Below are 17,281 nucleotides of genomic sequence, written 5' to 3'. Positions count from 1 at the left end.
TCCCCGCCGCGGCCACGGCCGCTGCCCGCAGCCCCCGCCGGCTTCCTCGGCGCGGCGTGCGCCCCGGCGGCGTCATCGCCCAGGCGGCTGGTCGTGCCAGCCCGAGGGGGTGGGCGGGGGCGCTGCGGCGGTGACACCCGGACGGGTGCGGGGGCACATGCAGACCTCTCCCTCCGTTATAGCAAGGAGTCGGAGAGGTTTGTTTAAAAGCAGAGCAGCGTTTGCTCTGGAAGTGTGATATGGGGAGGGGGCCTGACAAAGGCGAGGAAGCAAACTCCTGGAAATTTTATTACGTCTTCCAGTTTTCTCATGCAAGCGTCCAGGTATAGCTTTAGGATGAGGAATGAGCTTGGTAAGTGTTAGGAGTTTCTTCTTGGAACTGTTCTTAAAGGGATGCTGGCTGCTTGAAATTGCTCCCTCTGTGTCTAAACTTACTCAGCCAAGACTTCTGGTCATATTGTGTGTGTCAAGTTTTTCCATTGCTGTCCTTCAATTTCAGAACAATGCACAAGATTTCTGGATGATTTAAAATGATCAGTGTGTTTTATTCAGTCAGGAGTAATAAAAGCATAAGTCTGCATGCTGCATTGGTTGCAAATCTATAAGAAGTGGCAAAGGGAAGGGAGGGATATATCTCATATGAAAGCAAAGTTACATACTCAAAGTAAATATTCTGCTTTTTATGCTGCTTAACATCAACTTTGTCTTGTATATATACCTCCAGTTATATTAGGTGATGGGTGAGTGTAACTGTTTAATGAGGCTTGCTTCATAACTCTTCTTTGTCATTTCTACTTGTTAGATTGCATAAACAAGGAACAACGTATTTAAAAAGAGTTGTTTAACAAAGCTTAAGGGTACTGATTTAACTAAATGCAATGTGTGGCTCCTTATTTTTAAGTGCAGGCTCCTGGGCGCTCCTTCATGAGGAGTGCCCATGGTGACATTTTTCTTTCATACCATTCCTTCTTTTAATATTTCCTGTTTATGACGTAGTATGAGTTGGAGCAATTGTTTTTATATCCCATCAATTTTTTTTATATCTTTCTTACTCAGCATTTCCTCATCATTCATATCTTTTCACTTCAAGGCCAGCAGTTCTATCTTCAGTACAATGTGGCTGGTATGTGATCAACCTTGTAATGCAAACATGACAAATTACTCAATAATTCAGAATAATATGGTGAGATCCGCAGTGTTGTAATACCCTGAAATAGACATAGTGATAGCAGTTGGTACTGACAGTTTGCCCTTTGGATTTATCTAATTATGCTTTCTAACTCTTCACACTACAGGAGAAAAGAGTATGCACAGTGAAATATACAATCTATTAGGTCTAATTTTCTCCAGCACATCTGGAGTAATATGCATTTTAATTGGAATTTGGGTTGAAGGAATAATACCGGAATTAATTTGGTAATAAAATACATTTGGACCCTATTTATTCAGGGCATTCATGTTAGCATTTTTTTTCCTCTGAGTGATTCATTGGTTGTGGTCTTCCAATACTTTAAAAATCTTTCTAAGTACATCATCAGTGTTGTAGTCAGTTCAGCTAAGAGTGAGTACTGTGGTAAGCCTGGAGGCATTGATCTGCTGCTGATAGTTCCAAACTAATAGTTAAGTTCGTGGGGTGTTTGTTGTTGCTTAGCTGCACATTCTAGATCTAAATATTTCTCGAACTTGTTATTCTCAGCAGTGGTATCACCCTTGCATTTGTTGCAGACATTTGAAGTATTTTTAATATATTCTTCTTGTTTATGTCAGGAACATATACTAATATCAGCTTAGCAGTGTCAAATGTAATAGAAAATAATTTCCTCCCTTATGTTGTAAACCATATAATTAAACTTAGGAATGATGTCTTACACTGGTTGCCTAATTAAACAAATAGACAAGATACTGTGTTTTGAGGCTGATTCAGTTTAATTGAAGGAGACCGAAAGACAGTCCAATGCTTCAGGAACTATTTGACTTGACTGTGTTTTGCTTGCATCAAACTTAAAGGCTCAGTTTTAGCCAAGGTTTGAAATGTTGGTGGGGAGAGGTGCATTGCTCTTGTGAGAATTCCTGGAGACATTGCTCCTCAAGGGACTTATCTGGTAGCTTCCTGAGCTGCAGGTAGTGTGGTTACAGGGACCCTGGGAAATGAAATGTGCTATTCTGGTTGGTTTCCATCAGATATGTCAAAGAAAGGGGCTGACACAATCCGACCTGAAATGCCACAGGTACCAGCATGTGGCATTTCCACTAAAGCACATTTGCATCTACTTAAGAGCAAAACATATTTCAATTACAGTTTGCAAAGTGGGCTCCGATGGTTTTATTAATCTTAAGGCCCAGTCTTTAAGTCACAGTTTCATAATGCATAATTCAGGGTCAGATTCTATGATTGCAGGGAAAAAATATATTTACAGTATGACATATGAATGAGAAGAAAGGCATAAATTAATGAAACCTTACTTTATCTCTACTGATTTATTGATCATAAGGCCTCAGACAATAGAGGAAATTGGTTTATTCTGGTACAGTGCAACAGTCTCTAAATCACATGACTTACTGGCTATTCCTGATAATGCCAGGTAAATGCGGGACACAGTATTTGCATTCATGTGTTGAATGATGTGAAGCTGGCTCTGTGCTTCTAATTCTTGACACAGTTCAAGAAAAAGGAAAGCCTGATAGTGGGTTGAAGCAGAAATGAACAAAAAGATTATGTGAGGAAAGACAGAATACTACTCTGTCAAGGTAAACACTTTCTAGCTCACACCAAAGTGAGGGTCTCTCCCTCATTCTCAGCAAGAATTTAGCAGCTCAAAACTTTATTATATAACTTCAAGTTATACTTAATATTGCAAAATATTTTGCAGATTTACCAAGTATTAAGAAATACCTCAAAATCCAGATTCAAATACATCTTGTGATACAGTGTCCTAACTTGTGAATGTTTGTTTGTTTAGGGCAGACTGTGTTCATCAGTAGTGGATGAGAGTCACGAGTGTCATTCCTAACTTGGATTACTGTATGAGCAGGCCTCTAGCTTGCCTGTTTGGTTACTCCTGGCCTTGCTTCTTTGTCCCATGAGCCCTGTCCCAGGGAGTGGGTTGCTTGCTGATCCATGGGGTGTTGCTACTGCAGTGACACTCAGTCACCAGATCTCCGCTCCTGACTTAGCCATCAAGCCTTCGTTTATTAATTAGTGCTAAAAACTTTTGAATTAACTCTTTCATCCTTCATCTGCTCAAGCACAGGGAGTTTCTACTGAAAAACTAATTTAAATATCATTATCAATGACTGCTTGGCCTCCAGTCCTGCACACCTGATTTCACTGCCATGTTTCCGTTAACCAGGAGTCCTGCAGCCACTGATTTCTCTGGTACCTTCAGAGCCCTTTCCTGGCCCTCCACCTGAAGCACAAGTGCTCTTTTCCACTGCTGGCTTGCAAACAAACATTCCATGTTTTCTCCTAGCAACCTAACAGTCCTTTATAGAGCCCTCAGATGTTAAATTAATGTTTCATGTCCAATCACAAATGCTACACCTCCCACCTCCTCCATAAAATGACAAGGACTTGCCACATTATCTGCAGTGAGTAAGAAGGATGAGAGGACTCAGTGAGATGCTTTGTCTCTCTGCCCAGGTGCCAAACAGTCCCAGTCCTTACAATCAGAGAGCATAGTAGTTAATGAGGTTTCAGTTAGTCATCTTTTGTTTCATGTAGTGTGGGAGTAAATCAATGACAGATGTTTTTCCTAGGTTAATGAAAAAGGCTATGTGGAAACATTAGTGTTCTTTGGAATACATTATCTATGGTTAATCTGTGGTTGAAATGTGATATATTTGCTTTGGATACTTTTCTGAAAATGTTTTATTCATAATACATTTCTTCTATTTTATAGGACACATTTTAAGATAGAGTTGTGCATACATTAGAACAATGGGCATCAATTCAAAGTCCTAAAGCTCTAAATGCTTGCATGCATCAAAAGTGCTGTACTCACAGTTACATACATAAGTCTTTGCAGACTTGGGAACTTTATAAGTAGAGCTAAACTATGATAGAGAAGGTAACCAACAAATGGGTTGCTGTTTCACACTTCTGTTTTATTATCCCTAACTCTTGAAAAGAAATTCTCATCTTTTGCCAGTAAGCTCTCATAGGATTGCAGCAAAACAGGCAAGTTGATTACACAAGGGGAAAGACGGCCAGGTATAGGAAGACAGGAGGTAGTTTGAATGTTGTGTTTTCATCCCTTGGACTTTGTGACACAATTTGTTAGCGATGTCATTATCTCTAGAAACCCAAGCAGTATCATATATCCAGTACTACCGAGAAGACAGAAGGGGGAAGGAGAAATTAGTTTGGTGGAAGGTTTTGGGGATGTGAGCTGCAAGAGTAAGCATGCAAAACAATTTCCTCAGATCAACAAGAATACTTAAGGTTTTGATTTGACTGTTTGGGAAACAGCATTCTTTGTGTTGTGCCCTTCCTCCAGTAACATCCAACGTTTTGCTGGAGATCTGTCATTCCTTCCATACTGTGTTATTTCCATGGATTTTTATTGATTGTTTTCTACTTTTATCTACTTCTCTACTGTCTTCTTTCGTGTAATTTTCTAGGATATCCAGACGCGTATCCTATAATGAATGCAAATCTACACAAAGTGTCTGACTTCTGGCAATATGTGCCTACAAAAATACATCTATATTAATTACTTACTTACGGTACCTCAGGGCTCTAGTGCTGGCTGTTTATGGAAAAAGGAATAATTTAGGAGGCTAAATTTGTATTAAGCAAGTGAGATATATGTATCTAAATTGGGCTCTTAAGGACTGTTTCGGGCTAAGAGCGTGCAATGCTATAAAACTTGCTAATTTTTGGTTAGCAATGTGGTTACTGCTATGAAATATGATAGATCAGAATTCAGTCATTCTTAACTGGATTAACTGGATGAAAATGAGTAAAAAGAGTAAAATACTGATTTAATTCGAAGGTTTCTGTTAAGTATGTGTCTGAGGTATTGCTGTGAAAAGCTAAATGGCTGACATTATTCAAGGTGGTGATATCTGGCTCTTATAATGTAGCAGGGGCATGTTGCCAAAATGTTAATAGGGAGTTTTCAGAAAACATACTGTTTAGCCAATGGTTGCTGTGTCCATGGCCTTCTGCTCCAAAGCACAGACCTCTGATACTTCAGCTAAAGGAATAATTAAAGCAGTAGTACACAGCTTTATTACCCTTTTGAGCATATAGGGTGCACATTGCCAGCAGTTTGTTAGATTAATAATTTATGTATAACAACATACATGGCATGCTTATAGAAGAGATAACAGTAGTTAGCAGGAAACTTGGTTTTATCTTGATGGTAGAAAAGGTTGTGGTTAGCATCATAGTTGCAGAGAGCTTGTAGTCTAAAAGGCAGAGTTTAAATAGATAAGTTTTGTGTTTAAATATTAGATTCTCAGTTCTTCCCAGAGTCTCATTTAGAAATCCACTGATACTTACGATCCTTTTGAATACAGTTATTTTCCTAGTAGTAAAGGTTGGGGATGAAAGACAAATATTTAATACCTCCCTGTGGAGGAGATGGAACTCACGGCCCCTTGATTTTCAGGTCAGCATTTCTTCTCTTTGGATAAAAAATACTTGGGTAGGGAACTTCTCTCCCTTTCTGAAGACCTCTGGAGTGGTCCCCATTCTTTGAGGGGTTTGAGACAGATCTTGTGATTTAGCAATTGTAATGCACAAACCACTCTAGGGCACAACTCTGAACTCCTTAGATAGCCTAGGTACAGCATCCAGCATCAGCAATTGGATAAACCTGGATGCCCTTGTTCCTTCTATTGCAGACTCATTCTCATCTATTCAGGTAGTGTTATGGCACAGGTAAGTTACCTGTGCTTAGTGGAAAGATTAACTTGGTTCCAAGTGGATTAAGGAAAGAGTACTGTGTGACCAGGAACATTTTTTTAGATGAATGCAGCCAGACAGTCCTTTTGTACTTTTCTGAGTAAAGTTTAATCTTTACTTTAAAAGTATCTCACTTTTTCTGAGCACTCAGAACTGACAGGCAAATTCCCTCCAATTATTCCTGAAAGCCCAATGAAAAAACATTCCCTGGTTAAGCTTTTCTTGGTTGCTGACCTGTCTCTATTTTCCTTAGAAGAGCCATTTTGCACACTGATGGTGAAGTGAGAGGGAATTTCTGTTCCGCTCACACGCTTTTGGAGATTCCAGAAACAACCTTGAGTTGTCTGAACAGGGTGGCCTCAGCATTAATTGGAAGGAGATTTCATACTATATTTTTCATTTTAGGTCAATATACTGTACCTGGTGTCTGTTAAATAAAGTAGAGTTACCTTCCCTTCCCTCATGGTTCAACAGGAATTTTTAGTCTATCTTTTAAAGCACCACTTGTTCTCTGCAGGGAAACCTTTTGCATCAGAGCCCTGAGTGCACTAATAAGTCTTAACTGCCCTGACCAGCCTTAATTGCCCCGACCAGCCTCACCTGGGGCCTCCACCCACAACCCCCTGCTCATGGGCCCAGGAGTTCCATTTAAGCTCAGCCTTGGGCTGAGCCAGGCTTCTGGTCTCTGCCTGAACTATGCTGTAGGAGGGCTGGTCTCTAGCTTTCTCACAGCCATGCCCTTGCCTGGCCCTGGATCCTGTTGATTTGGACCCTAACTTCTCAACTGTCTTTCTGGCTTAACATGACCCTGCCTTGTCACTATGGACTTGCCTGGCTGTTATTGGACTATGTCTTATCCTGATTGCCATCACTGGACCTCATCCTAACTCAGCTTCCTGACTTAATATCAGGCCTGCCTCATCACCATAGACTTGCCTGGCAATCTGGGCCTGCCCTGTTCACCTTGCTTGGCTGTGGGGTGGGCCCTGGCTGATGGGGTCCCTGTATCCTCCTCAGCCCTGAGAGCAGCTGGCCCTTGCTGTGCCCTAATGTTCTGACTGCTAAGCAATCTCTCAGTCTACTACTAGAGTTGCGGAGAAATAATTTAGATCAGCCCCAGTGTATGTCAACATGTGATGACAGGAAGCTGTTAATTTTGTTTTTTGTTTCGATCACATCTTGAAAAAATCATTATCTCTAGTTCAGCCTAAGTTTCTGAAAGTATGTAAAATATGAAGCCTATTGAAAGTATTGGTATTACTGTACTTGAATAGTGTGGAACCCAGGGAGAAATGTTATTTAAGGAAAGTCTTTCCTCCAAGACTAGAGAGACTTAAACTGGCTTTGTGTGTAGTAACAACTCTAGAACCAAACATGCTTGGCTAATAAGCTTAGGCTGGACTGATTACACTGGGCACTGTGCTACCTGAATATTACTACACTACTTTAGATGTAGGTTGGCAAAGTCAGTACCATAGTGTCATATGGGCTGCCTGGCTTAGGCTGGCTGTAATATGATGTCCTCAGTGGGGATGACCAGATGTTCCTAGAGGAGACTGTTCCTGGACACCAACAGCAGCTTAGGGGATGCAATTTCCTTGTCTCACAGGATCTTTTCCACCGTTTCTGCTTCTTAAGATACAGTTCTTGGAAGGTGCTTGCTTTGAGGGTGAGAGATTTGGGGGTGGGGAGGAAGGAGCACTCCAGCTTGGCTGTATGCCAAGCTGCACAACAGGCATGTCAGTCTGTCATGCAGTCTGGTGATGGAACTGTAACCTTACTTTGATCTCAAAAATAGTATTTTAGGGTACCAAATGCTGCTTTTTTGTAGTCTCTATGAGAGCATAGATCCAGATTTTAAGCAATAACTAGATCTTGGAAAACTTTCCAAGGAAGGAAAAAGTCAGTATGCCTGTTTCATGGATGAGGAGATCAAAGTATAACACCCAGCTTCAAGGGAATGAGCCTTAGTAGGTGGAGCAAGGAGCTACCACCTGCAGCTGAGCAGTAGTGGTTGTGCATGCTCTGGGCCTCAGGGCTGAAGCAACTTGGCCAAGGTCTGTGGCAAAGACAAGCAGAGAAGTCAGTACTCCTTTGTCCTAGCCAGGTGCTGCATCTACTAGGTCATATAGGTCTTTATGGAGTTTGGGATACTAAAGTGTGTTTGCTAATGTTATCCTTAAGAGAGGTTGTTATTGCAGAGGAGAGCTGCAAGCTCCTCACCATTTGTAGGGAAACTTGTGTCTGGGCAGAACTCTGAGTATTGGCAGATCTGCTTGCAGAGGACTGTGTTCGTTGCCTGCAACGGAAATGCCCTTGAGGCTCATGCTGAGCACTGAGCAGATGCAGCCAGTGAGCAATGTCTATTGATTGCTCATAAGCAGTAATTCCAGTGCTTTATTTGTAAAATAATATCTGTATGGGTTTTCCTGAAGTACTTAAAATGTGCTAGATTAGATAGCCATGGGTGCAAAGAACAAATAGTTTGTCTGAGAGCCAGTGTATTCCTGACAGATGCTGGTCTTCCTTTTCTGTGGATGTCAGCAAGAGGTGTAGATGTGTTGGTGAGGGTGAAATGGATCACAGGAATATACTTGTTCTTACTTCACTGTCAACTCCTCTTTGAAGTAGAGCAAACCATGTAGAAAAAGCAATGTCCACTTCAGAAAACCCCTGGGGAGGTTTTAGGATTCCTTCTATACAGAGGTCTGTGCTGTTTGGAGCAGTCCTGAGCCTTTCTGGACAGGGTCTACTGGATCTGTGTTTCACCGGAGTCTTAGCTCTGTTTCCTTAACCTCTCCTCCTTCATGTAAGTAAACCTCGGAGGGGAGAGGGGTTATTTCTTTTGTGAGAAGGTTTTGCTTCTCCATTAGCCTACTGTAACAGAGCTGGCTCAAGTGGAGCAGAGCTCCCTCTGCCATGGAGGCAGATCTGTGGTGAACACTCTTCTTGGCACTGAGCAAAGGCTCCAGGCCTTAGGAAGGCTCCCCTTGCCCTCCTGCCCCTTCCTAGCCACCAAGCCAAAGTGCTGCTTGAGCTCTGGGAGAACAGATCTAATGAAGCTCTTCTCCATGCTCATCTGCCCCTTGCTGCTGTTTGTTGCAATCCTCTGGCRTTGAGGCAGCTGAGGGGTGGGACAGAGTCTGGTGCAGGTAGGACTGTAGGCCCAGGCAGTAGGCATGGATACCCCTACTGGGGCTCTCTATTTGTCTYCTGTCCTAAACAACTCCCCACTCTGTCAGTGCCTGACACTGAGCCTGGCTCCATAATGTGTTCCCCCATGTGCACCAAGGTCTGAACCCCTTTCCCCATTTCAGAACTTGCAGATGCAACAGACAAATTGAACAGTAAACATGGTCTTTTAGCTTGTCATGAATGCAAATAAAACAGCTAACACACTTTACCACACTTCTGCTGGGGGTCACACACAATCAGTTGTGATGTCTGAGCTGATGTGGCTCATCAAGCTGTGGTAGTTCCCTCCTGAACCATAAGGCACCCTACCTTAATCTGAAAGTATCAAGAGATGGTGAATACACCATTTTTCTTGGTGGTGAATTCAAGTTTGCAGAAGGTACCCAGACTCTCCCAGTGGCTTTTGTCAATGTGGAATTAAGGCTGAGCTGTAAGAGTGTCAGGTGCTTTAAGTATGTATTTTGTAATTTCTACCCCCTGCACCCTGAGATCTATATTTAGCTGTTCTCTGCGTTCTGGAAGGACTTTCTCTTAACAAAGAGAAAGACTTTCTCTCTCTAGCTTTCTCTTAACAAAGTTTGGAGACACATAAGTATGATTAAATATTTCAGTTTATTTTTAGAAGTTAAAAAGCTGCAGGAAAAGAATAATAAAAGCCCTGCCAGTGCAATTGTAAGCCACTTGTCTGTTTGCACATTATTTTTTCCTGTTGATGAGCCACAAAAACAAACATGAGTATTTCCCTGTAGTAAATCATCAAATAGCACTTTGCTCATTCTCTGTGAAGTAGAGTTCCATTCTTGGCTTGTTAATATTCAGATACTTTCTCTGAAAGCACAAGGATTGCAGAAAGATCTGGCTGGTTAGATGCACAGCATATAGCTATCCAAGTTTCAGCAGCTCCAAATTAACATATGTTGAGTGTCTGTGGTAGGAAATTTAACTCTGAGGCTTTGTAGGACAGGCAGATACACAGACCGTGTGCAGCTAGTGTAAGTATAAAGATAATGCTTATACCTCTAACTCTTGTGAGCAAATCATTCTTGGTCTCCCACACTCGTAAATAAGGCACACTTTGTTTATTCAGGTCTGTGATCTGTTCCAAGTAAGTTTCTGGAAGGCAAGGAGAGGACGCTAGAAGGTGGGAAGTTATTCTGAGAAAATGATGTGCTGTGCTGATGTTACCCTTCTTGGTAGTGCTCTGTTGCAGGCAGTGCACTGAGCCAAATGGACCTTTGATCTGACTGGTGGTGGTTCTCATGTTGTGCCACTTATGGCTGGCTCAGGGAAATCTTTCTTTTGGCCTGCTGGGGGAGGAGAAGTGGGTGATGAGACTGTGCCTGCCATCAATTCTTTACAGTCTCTTAAGTACCAGTGCAATAGCCTGTTACTCTCTGAGCTAGGGAAACAGGCTTTCACTGTTAGGAATAAGCATTAAGAATAACAGCTTTAAGATGAGGACTTTTTCTTTCTATAGTGGCTTTACATATTTCTCTGAAATGTTCAAGTGAAACTGTAAAGCTGTGTAAGGAAGGTTACAGGCATAACTCTGCACCTATGCTTTAACTCATTTCTTTTGCTTTCTCTAAATCATGGAGCTGCTTTTGGTCTGCCTGCCTTTGTCACTTGGAGAAGAACCTGGGTTTTTTGTAGTTGCTGTCAACACTTTGAATCACATTTGCTTATCAAGGGTGCAATTACATGAAAACTTGACACAGATTTTTAGAGCATAAGAGATGACTAGAGATTATTGTTCTGCGCTATAATTAAGTGCTCATTTTATTGCAGTGGGTCTTGAAGGGAACTTGATTGTTATTATTAACAGTAAGTGTGAATACACATATTTGCAACAAACAACTGCAGCTGTTACATAATTGCTAATGCAACATAAAATGGAATTCTCCCTTAGTTTGCTTTTCTTCTAAAATTTTCCTTATTCCTGGATACATTTGCATGTTTAAGCATATGTTCTTTTCCTGTGTCCTGCGTATACTTGCCCAGATCTTAGTCCCTGCCTATGTTCCTTTTGGGCCATTCCAGCTACCTAGGGGAGAAGCAAAGGTGCCTGAGGTGCTCATTTTGCATGGGCTAGGCCAAGGGCTGTGTCCTACTTAGTCTTTTTGCTACGTGACCTCTACAGCCACAGTAGCACCAGTGTACAGTATCTAATTTAGCATTCAGGAATCTGTCGATGCTGTACTTTCCTATGCGAGGTCCACAGGTTGCTATGGCAGACTATACCTATACTGCTAAATGTGTGAGGCTGGTGAGTGAGCTTGAATGCTGATCATCCATCTGTTCTTCTGAATAGTTAGCCTCTTCCTTCACTGCTGTTGGCTTCTGAGGGCCTGTGCACAGCTGGATGGTCATATACATGGGATGGTCTCAGCAGGCAGAATCGCAAGGCTGGCCCAGGTCTGGCTCCCTTCACAGGTATGCCTTGGGGCCTCTGGATCCCAGGGGAAATGTGGGGCCACAAGTAGTGTAGACAGGCCAGGCTGTGTCACTTGGCCTCAAGAGCAGAAATCTTTCTGTGGCCTCTGTCTTAGCACTATAATTGTAATCTCAAAGGTTCATCACCATGTGCTGTTTGAAGATATGCCATGGCTCTATAAAAGAGGAATGGGTATTTCCTTATGAATAATAGCAGTATTTTGTAATATTACCCTGAAACTGAAATGAGAATCTGGTTGATGCTGTCTTTATGTTAGGGTGAAATTTATTTGTTTGCAGCCACAAGACCACTTAGATTCCACATAACTCTATTTTCAGGTCTAAGAGCATTACAATATTGAGCTGGTCCACAGCAGAGGTTGAATTTTATTCTTAACAAGAGTGACTAAATGAAATGACCTTCTTAAGACTTTTTTTTTCCTCTCCCTTGAAGTGACAGATTTTTTTCCATTTGCAAATTGTGGTTGATACAAAACTGTCTTCTGCAGATCTTAACCTTCCCTTGCTCCTGGTGCACATACTGTGGGCTTATACACTGACCCCTCTTAAATGCTTCCTCCTTTGTGTTCAGAATAAAACTTAGTCTGCAAGTTAGCATCCTGTTTTGCTGAAGGGAAATGAAATTCAAGAAAGACTTCTGAAAATGTAAACTTTGCTGAAGCAAGGTGTAATGTACATCTGATAAAAATGGCACTGCTACAGTTTTCGGTATTAGTGCTAGTGATTTCTTAGATGATCTTGACTTGTAAATATGTAGTCTGTTATCACAACAGAGATTATGGTGTTCGGTTTTAATCTAATTTTATCAACTCCATTTAAAGTATGGTGTTAAAGTTGTCAAAAGTTTCAGAATGAAATGTTTTGAGGGAACTGGAAAATATAGTTGTCCTGAAAATTTCTGATATTTATGGCCAGCTTTCAAAGAAGAAAATCATTCTCTTCCACCTTTCCAGTCTTCGGTACAGATAGAGATCAACCAGAGTCCACAGGCTTAAATCTGCTCTCTCCAGAAAAAGTATGTGTTTCAGCAGGTAACACAAATGCAAAGAAATTTCCCCAGTAACCCCTTTCCTCTTCCTGTCCTGGGACACTTTGGTACAATATCTGCCAGTTGTGCCAAATTTTGTGGTGACTTTGTGATGTCTATGTCCTGTTATTTGTAAACTTTGAATCCTGGTTGACACGTTGTTTGCTTTTATGTTCAATAAGACAGATTTTTTTCAGGAGGCACAAAAGGACCTTGCAGCTTCACTGAAGTCAATAAACAGGTGTGATTTAGCTTTGGTAGGATGGAACACAGAACTGAAAGTGTTTTTTTTCCCCCGGAAACCCTGGTCTGCACTAAAAGAAATTGGTCTTATGCCTCCCTTCCCACTGCCTTATCCTGGCCCTTTGAAAGAATCAAGCAAATGCAGCCTTCAGCTATTTGTCCTTCTATTTATTAGTGTCTTGATGGCTGCGTTCTTCTCTTCCATCTGGTAGGTACCTGCTGTGTTCCTCTGAGGAGTGTGTTGGATTCAGCAGCTGTGGTTGAAGATGGTACTGCCTATAGCTCTTTTCTTTGCTCTCTCCCTTCTGCTGGAGGTTATCTTCACTGTAACAGCAACCAGCGTCTGCTGGCTCCTCAGCTGCTGCAGTTTGAAGATGGCTGGTATAAGCTAGTATACTAGAGCTGTGAACTGTGGTAGCTGAAGAAGTGTTGCACACTTGCTCTTGCTGCCCCTCTTATGTGGGTGTTAATCTCCAGGAAAATGGAAGAGCTGGAGGAGGTAACTGTTGTTAATCTGCCAGAGCCAGTGTGACAGAGCCATGAGTCTCAGGTCTCAGGTGGGGGTGAAATTCTGGTCATAGTGAAACCAGCAGGAATTTACCCAGTGAACTCCGTGGGATCAGCATTTTGAGCCTGGTGTCTTCTGAGTGTTAGACAAGTATCTGGTGCCATGGTTATGGGCTGAGGGTTAACTTTCAGTCCAGCCCCTAAGAAAAAAAGTATTTATTAAGGTTCCCATGGAGTTAAAGCAAAATAATCTGTTTTCAAAGTACCAAACCTTTTACAGCAAGTTTAGATGCTTTTGTGATCCAGTATACTAAACAGAGGTGAATTCCATAGCAAAATAGCTTTTGCACACGTCACTTGAACTGTGTAGAGTTTTTGAAAATGCTGTTTATGTTCATATTTTTGTGCACATAGATAGAATTTGCGGTGGGGAGGATTGAAGGGGAGATTTGAGGCTGAATGTGCAATGCTCTTGCTGAAAACTCACCATTAAGCCTGCAGACATTAATTACATAAGATTCTCTTGGCTGTAATGAGCCAAGAGAAAGCAATTTAGAAATTAGTGATTTTAATGGCAATTATTTATGGAGTGTTCTGTTAACAAGAAAAAACTTGCTTCTAATTCTATGAAAGTGAGGTACAATGGAGGTGGAAAATACTATCAACAGCAGTTGGCAAGTGTTTTCTTCTGAGAGGTCAGTTTAATCAAGTTCCTGTGTTTTTTWAAAAAAATAATCTGTTTAAAACAAAAAATGAAGTGGGAAGGAGAAGCAGTAGCTTATATCTTATTCTAGGTTATCACAGCATGTGCACATCTATATTATGACTGTTTGCTTTGGAAAGGCATTGTAACAGAAGGATACTATCAGCACTTCATCTGAATGAATCACTTTGATCTGTAAAAGTAGGCCAGAGTTTTCACAAGGTGTAGTGTAAGAGCTCTCTGGGCCTCCTTATTTTTAAATGATGCCCTGCTGACAGCTTCCATCTCTGGGTGGAATCCTGATTATGATTCACACAGTCTTGTTGCTCTTTTACTTTTGAAACTCTGGTTTCAATGGAGCCATTTGTGGTTTCTGTTAGTGTAAGTGACAGTCACTTCTGTCTGCAGCAGAGCTGAGTCAACTGCTCTGATATCAAAGTCTGTACCCAGTTTTCCAATGTTTAGTTTAGCATGAAAAGTAAAGTCTCCTGTTGTGTGTCAAGCTCAGCATTCTTAAATCGGATGATTTCTCTAAATGCTTACCCATGCTTTTATACATGTAGCTTATTGCTGACTCTGAAGAAGTGGCCTATTCCTCAAGCATGAGGGGACACTGAAGCATTTTTATGTAGCAGGGAGTCAGCAAGGAGCAGTGCTGGTGCATGGGCCTGAGGTCATCAGATAAAGCTGAAGCTGTCTTAAGACTTGGTGAGGCCATAAATATTAGTTTTAGGCCTGAACAGATAACTTCAGCTCCTCTGCTCAAGGAGAGCAGGCCTTGCAGAGTCCTGTGCACCTAAGGGACTCTCCAACATGAGCATGGTGCCTCCTGAACTGAACCGACTGTATGCTGGTCTTGGGCTGTTGGAGCCCTTTCATACGGCAGGCTTGGGGTTCATCTTCTGAGTGTCCATACCTTAAAATGGCTCAATGTAATTTGTTCACATCCAATGTTTTGCTTTACTCTATTACTAACTGCATCTTTCTGTCTCTCAGCTCTAGAATTGAAAACCTAGATCCAGGCAAACTGCTGTCAGCCCTGCCATGACCAGAGAAGGCCTTCATAAAATTCAGACAGAGGTCATTCTGATGGAGTATTGCAAGCTAGGCGTCTCTGCCTGAATCCCAACCCCCAAAATACTGTACTCTGTGTGTGTTTGGGGGGAAGGATTTTTTCCAAGTCTGGAGGCTTTTTTGTCTCTATTAGCTTTTCATGTTAGAAAACCTATGGGATGGATTTTCTTTTCAAATGAAGAATAGGAAATTCTGCACCAGCTGATGTAGTCCTGCAACTGGATCATTAATCTGCCATCATTTGAAGCCAGAATAATATTTAGAAATGATTTGCCAAATTTGAATGAGCTCTTGGTAAACCATGTTTTCTAGCTAGTAGAGACATCACTTGCACATTAGCTGGAGTACTGCTGTTATTCAGTGTTAAATTATATTATAGTATTAATATTTTTGTCTTGTTACCACAGAAACAATAGAAACAGTGAGTTAGTCTTCAAGGGCTTGAAATCTATAGATGATATAAATAAATATATATTCCCTCCCTGAAATTAATATATTTATACACACACTCCTTCCCTGCCTCCCCCCCCCAAAAAAAAAAAAAAAACAAAAAACTATTAGCAATCAGTTGTTCAAGCAGGACTACCAGCAGGAGTTATTGTATTCATGCTTCTGCCAACATGGACACCTTGCTGTGTAGATTCTGTTTTGGGCAAGAGTCTAAAGTTTCTGTCCTTAGATGTTTTCCATCTAAGTGTAATCAAGTGCTATATTTAAAAAAAAAAAAATCCTTCTGGAGGACAAATTGACTGAACCAACAGTAACCTAGCTTGTCTATGCAAATATGATTTGCATGGATAAAACTTTTCACACTCAAAGTATGTGGAATTTAGCTTGGAGATTTTTTTTCAGCTTGTCCAAATACACCTTCCAATCAGAAAATCATAGATATTTGGACTTCACATTTGGAAGCAATCAACAGCAATGCAGAAGAAATGTGCATGTGACTTCAGCAATTTCCATTGTTTCACTAAGCTGTGTTCAAAAATAAAATTTACTGAATTTTCAGTGTCAGTGACTCACAGAAAGCCATCACTCTCTTCAAAAGGAAGCCTAAGCGGCAAATGATGCTTAATTATATCATACTGTGATTGCTTCTAGATTTGTTAGCAGCCAGGATACGTACAGAGGTTGCCAGGAAATGAAATGTTAGTATTTCTGGATGATTATTGCACACAGCATGCTGGGAGCTTCTATAGCAGAGGTGTGATAGAGGGGGGGGAAAAAGGATACTTCTTACAAAAAAGATACTTCTTACAAAATATTTCAGTTTCTTTGCATAGTGAAAACCTTTTAATATACTAAAAGATTTTTATCAGGTTTTGGTGAAGTGACATTAAGTTAAATAATAGTATCTGCCAGGATGAACAACTCACAACTGCAAATTACAAAACAGCAAGACTTCCCTTATCCTCTGGAACACTTGAAGATGCACCTCTGTCTTTCCTTCTGTCGCATGAAAGGGAGGGACGGAAGGCCCTTCCTTGTCTTTATAATTTACGTTTGCCTGCCAGAGCCCCCCTGTTTGAGGACTTTCCCTGGGTCAGTTTCGCAAAGAAAAAAAAAGAATAAGGTTTTATTAAAGCGACAGATACAACAGGTTCGGAATTGCCGTTGATAAATGCACTTGCTGCTACAAATGTTCTTTCTATGAGCTCAAACTAACAATTAAGCGCTTTCAATAATATATTTTCCCGGGTAACGTCCAACGTTTGTTGGAGGCGCAAGTCTTACCAAAGAGGCGTCCCTGTTTGGGGGAGGGGAGAAGGAGGCTCGCTCGTCAGCAATCTCCAGTGAACAGGTCAGTGGTTCAATTTTCTTCCCTTCCAAAAACTTTAGTGAGCTATCCTCTGTTTTATAGTTGCTGAAGGTGGGATGTGGAAGCGCGGCAGACATACTTCATTGGCCAGATTGCCATTTGCGCGGTTGTTGGGGGTATGCCCCCCTTATTTACATATCATTATGCAGCAAAGGGCGTGATTTTTAATATGGTAAGCAGGGATAATGAGGCTGGGGGTACTGTAGGTCAACAGTCTGTGAGCAGCAATTATTTTTTGGGATGCAACCCTTTGTGGTCAGGGGCGGACCGTGATACCTCCATATCGCTCCCTCCTCCGCCGTGCAGCTGGAACAAACTGTCTGGCCTTCACCAGCTAGTTCGTTACTC

General features: G+C 41.5%; 1 protein-coding gene across 2 annotated transcripts in view; it reads left to right on the top strand.

Moving 5' to 3' along the window:
• The first annotated feature begins 294 nt into the window (after positions 1-294).
• Positions 295-17,281, top strand: part of PDE1C (phosphodiesterase 1C) — a 372,931-nt gene continuing 355,944 nt past the window's right edge. For both annotated transcript variants that reach the window (XM_026068589.1, XM_026068590.1), the window contains exon 1: positions 295-352. In XM_026068589.1, coding sequence (XP_025924374.1) covers positions 310-352 — 43 coding nt within the window. In that variant the 5' untranslated portion in view covers positions 295-309. The remainder of the gene's footprint in view (positions 353-17,281) is intronic.

The sequence above is a fragment of the Apteryx rowi genome, unplaced genomic scaffold, assembly GCF_003343035.1.
Source record: "Apteryx rowi isolate R43461 unplaced genomic scaffold, aptRow1 scaffold_276, whole genome shotgun sequence".
NCBI lineage: Eukaryota > Metazoa > Chordata > Aves > Apterygiformes > Apterygidae > Apteryx > Apteryx rowi.
Note: the sequence above shows the minus strand (reverse complement) of the source record. Positions and strands in the feature narration are given on the sequence as shown.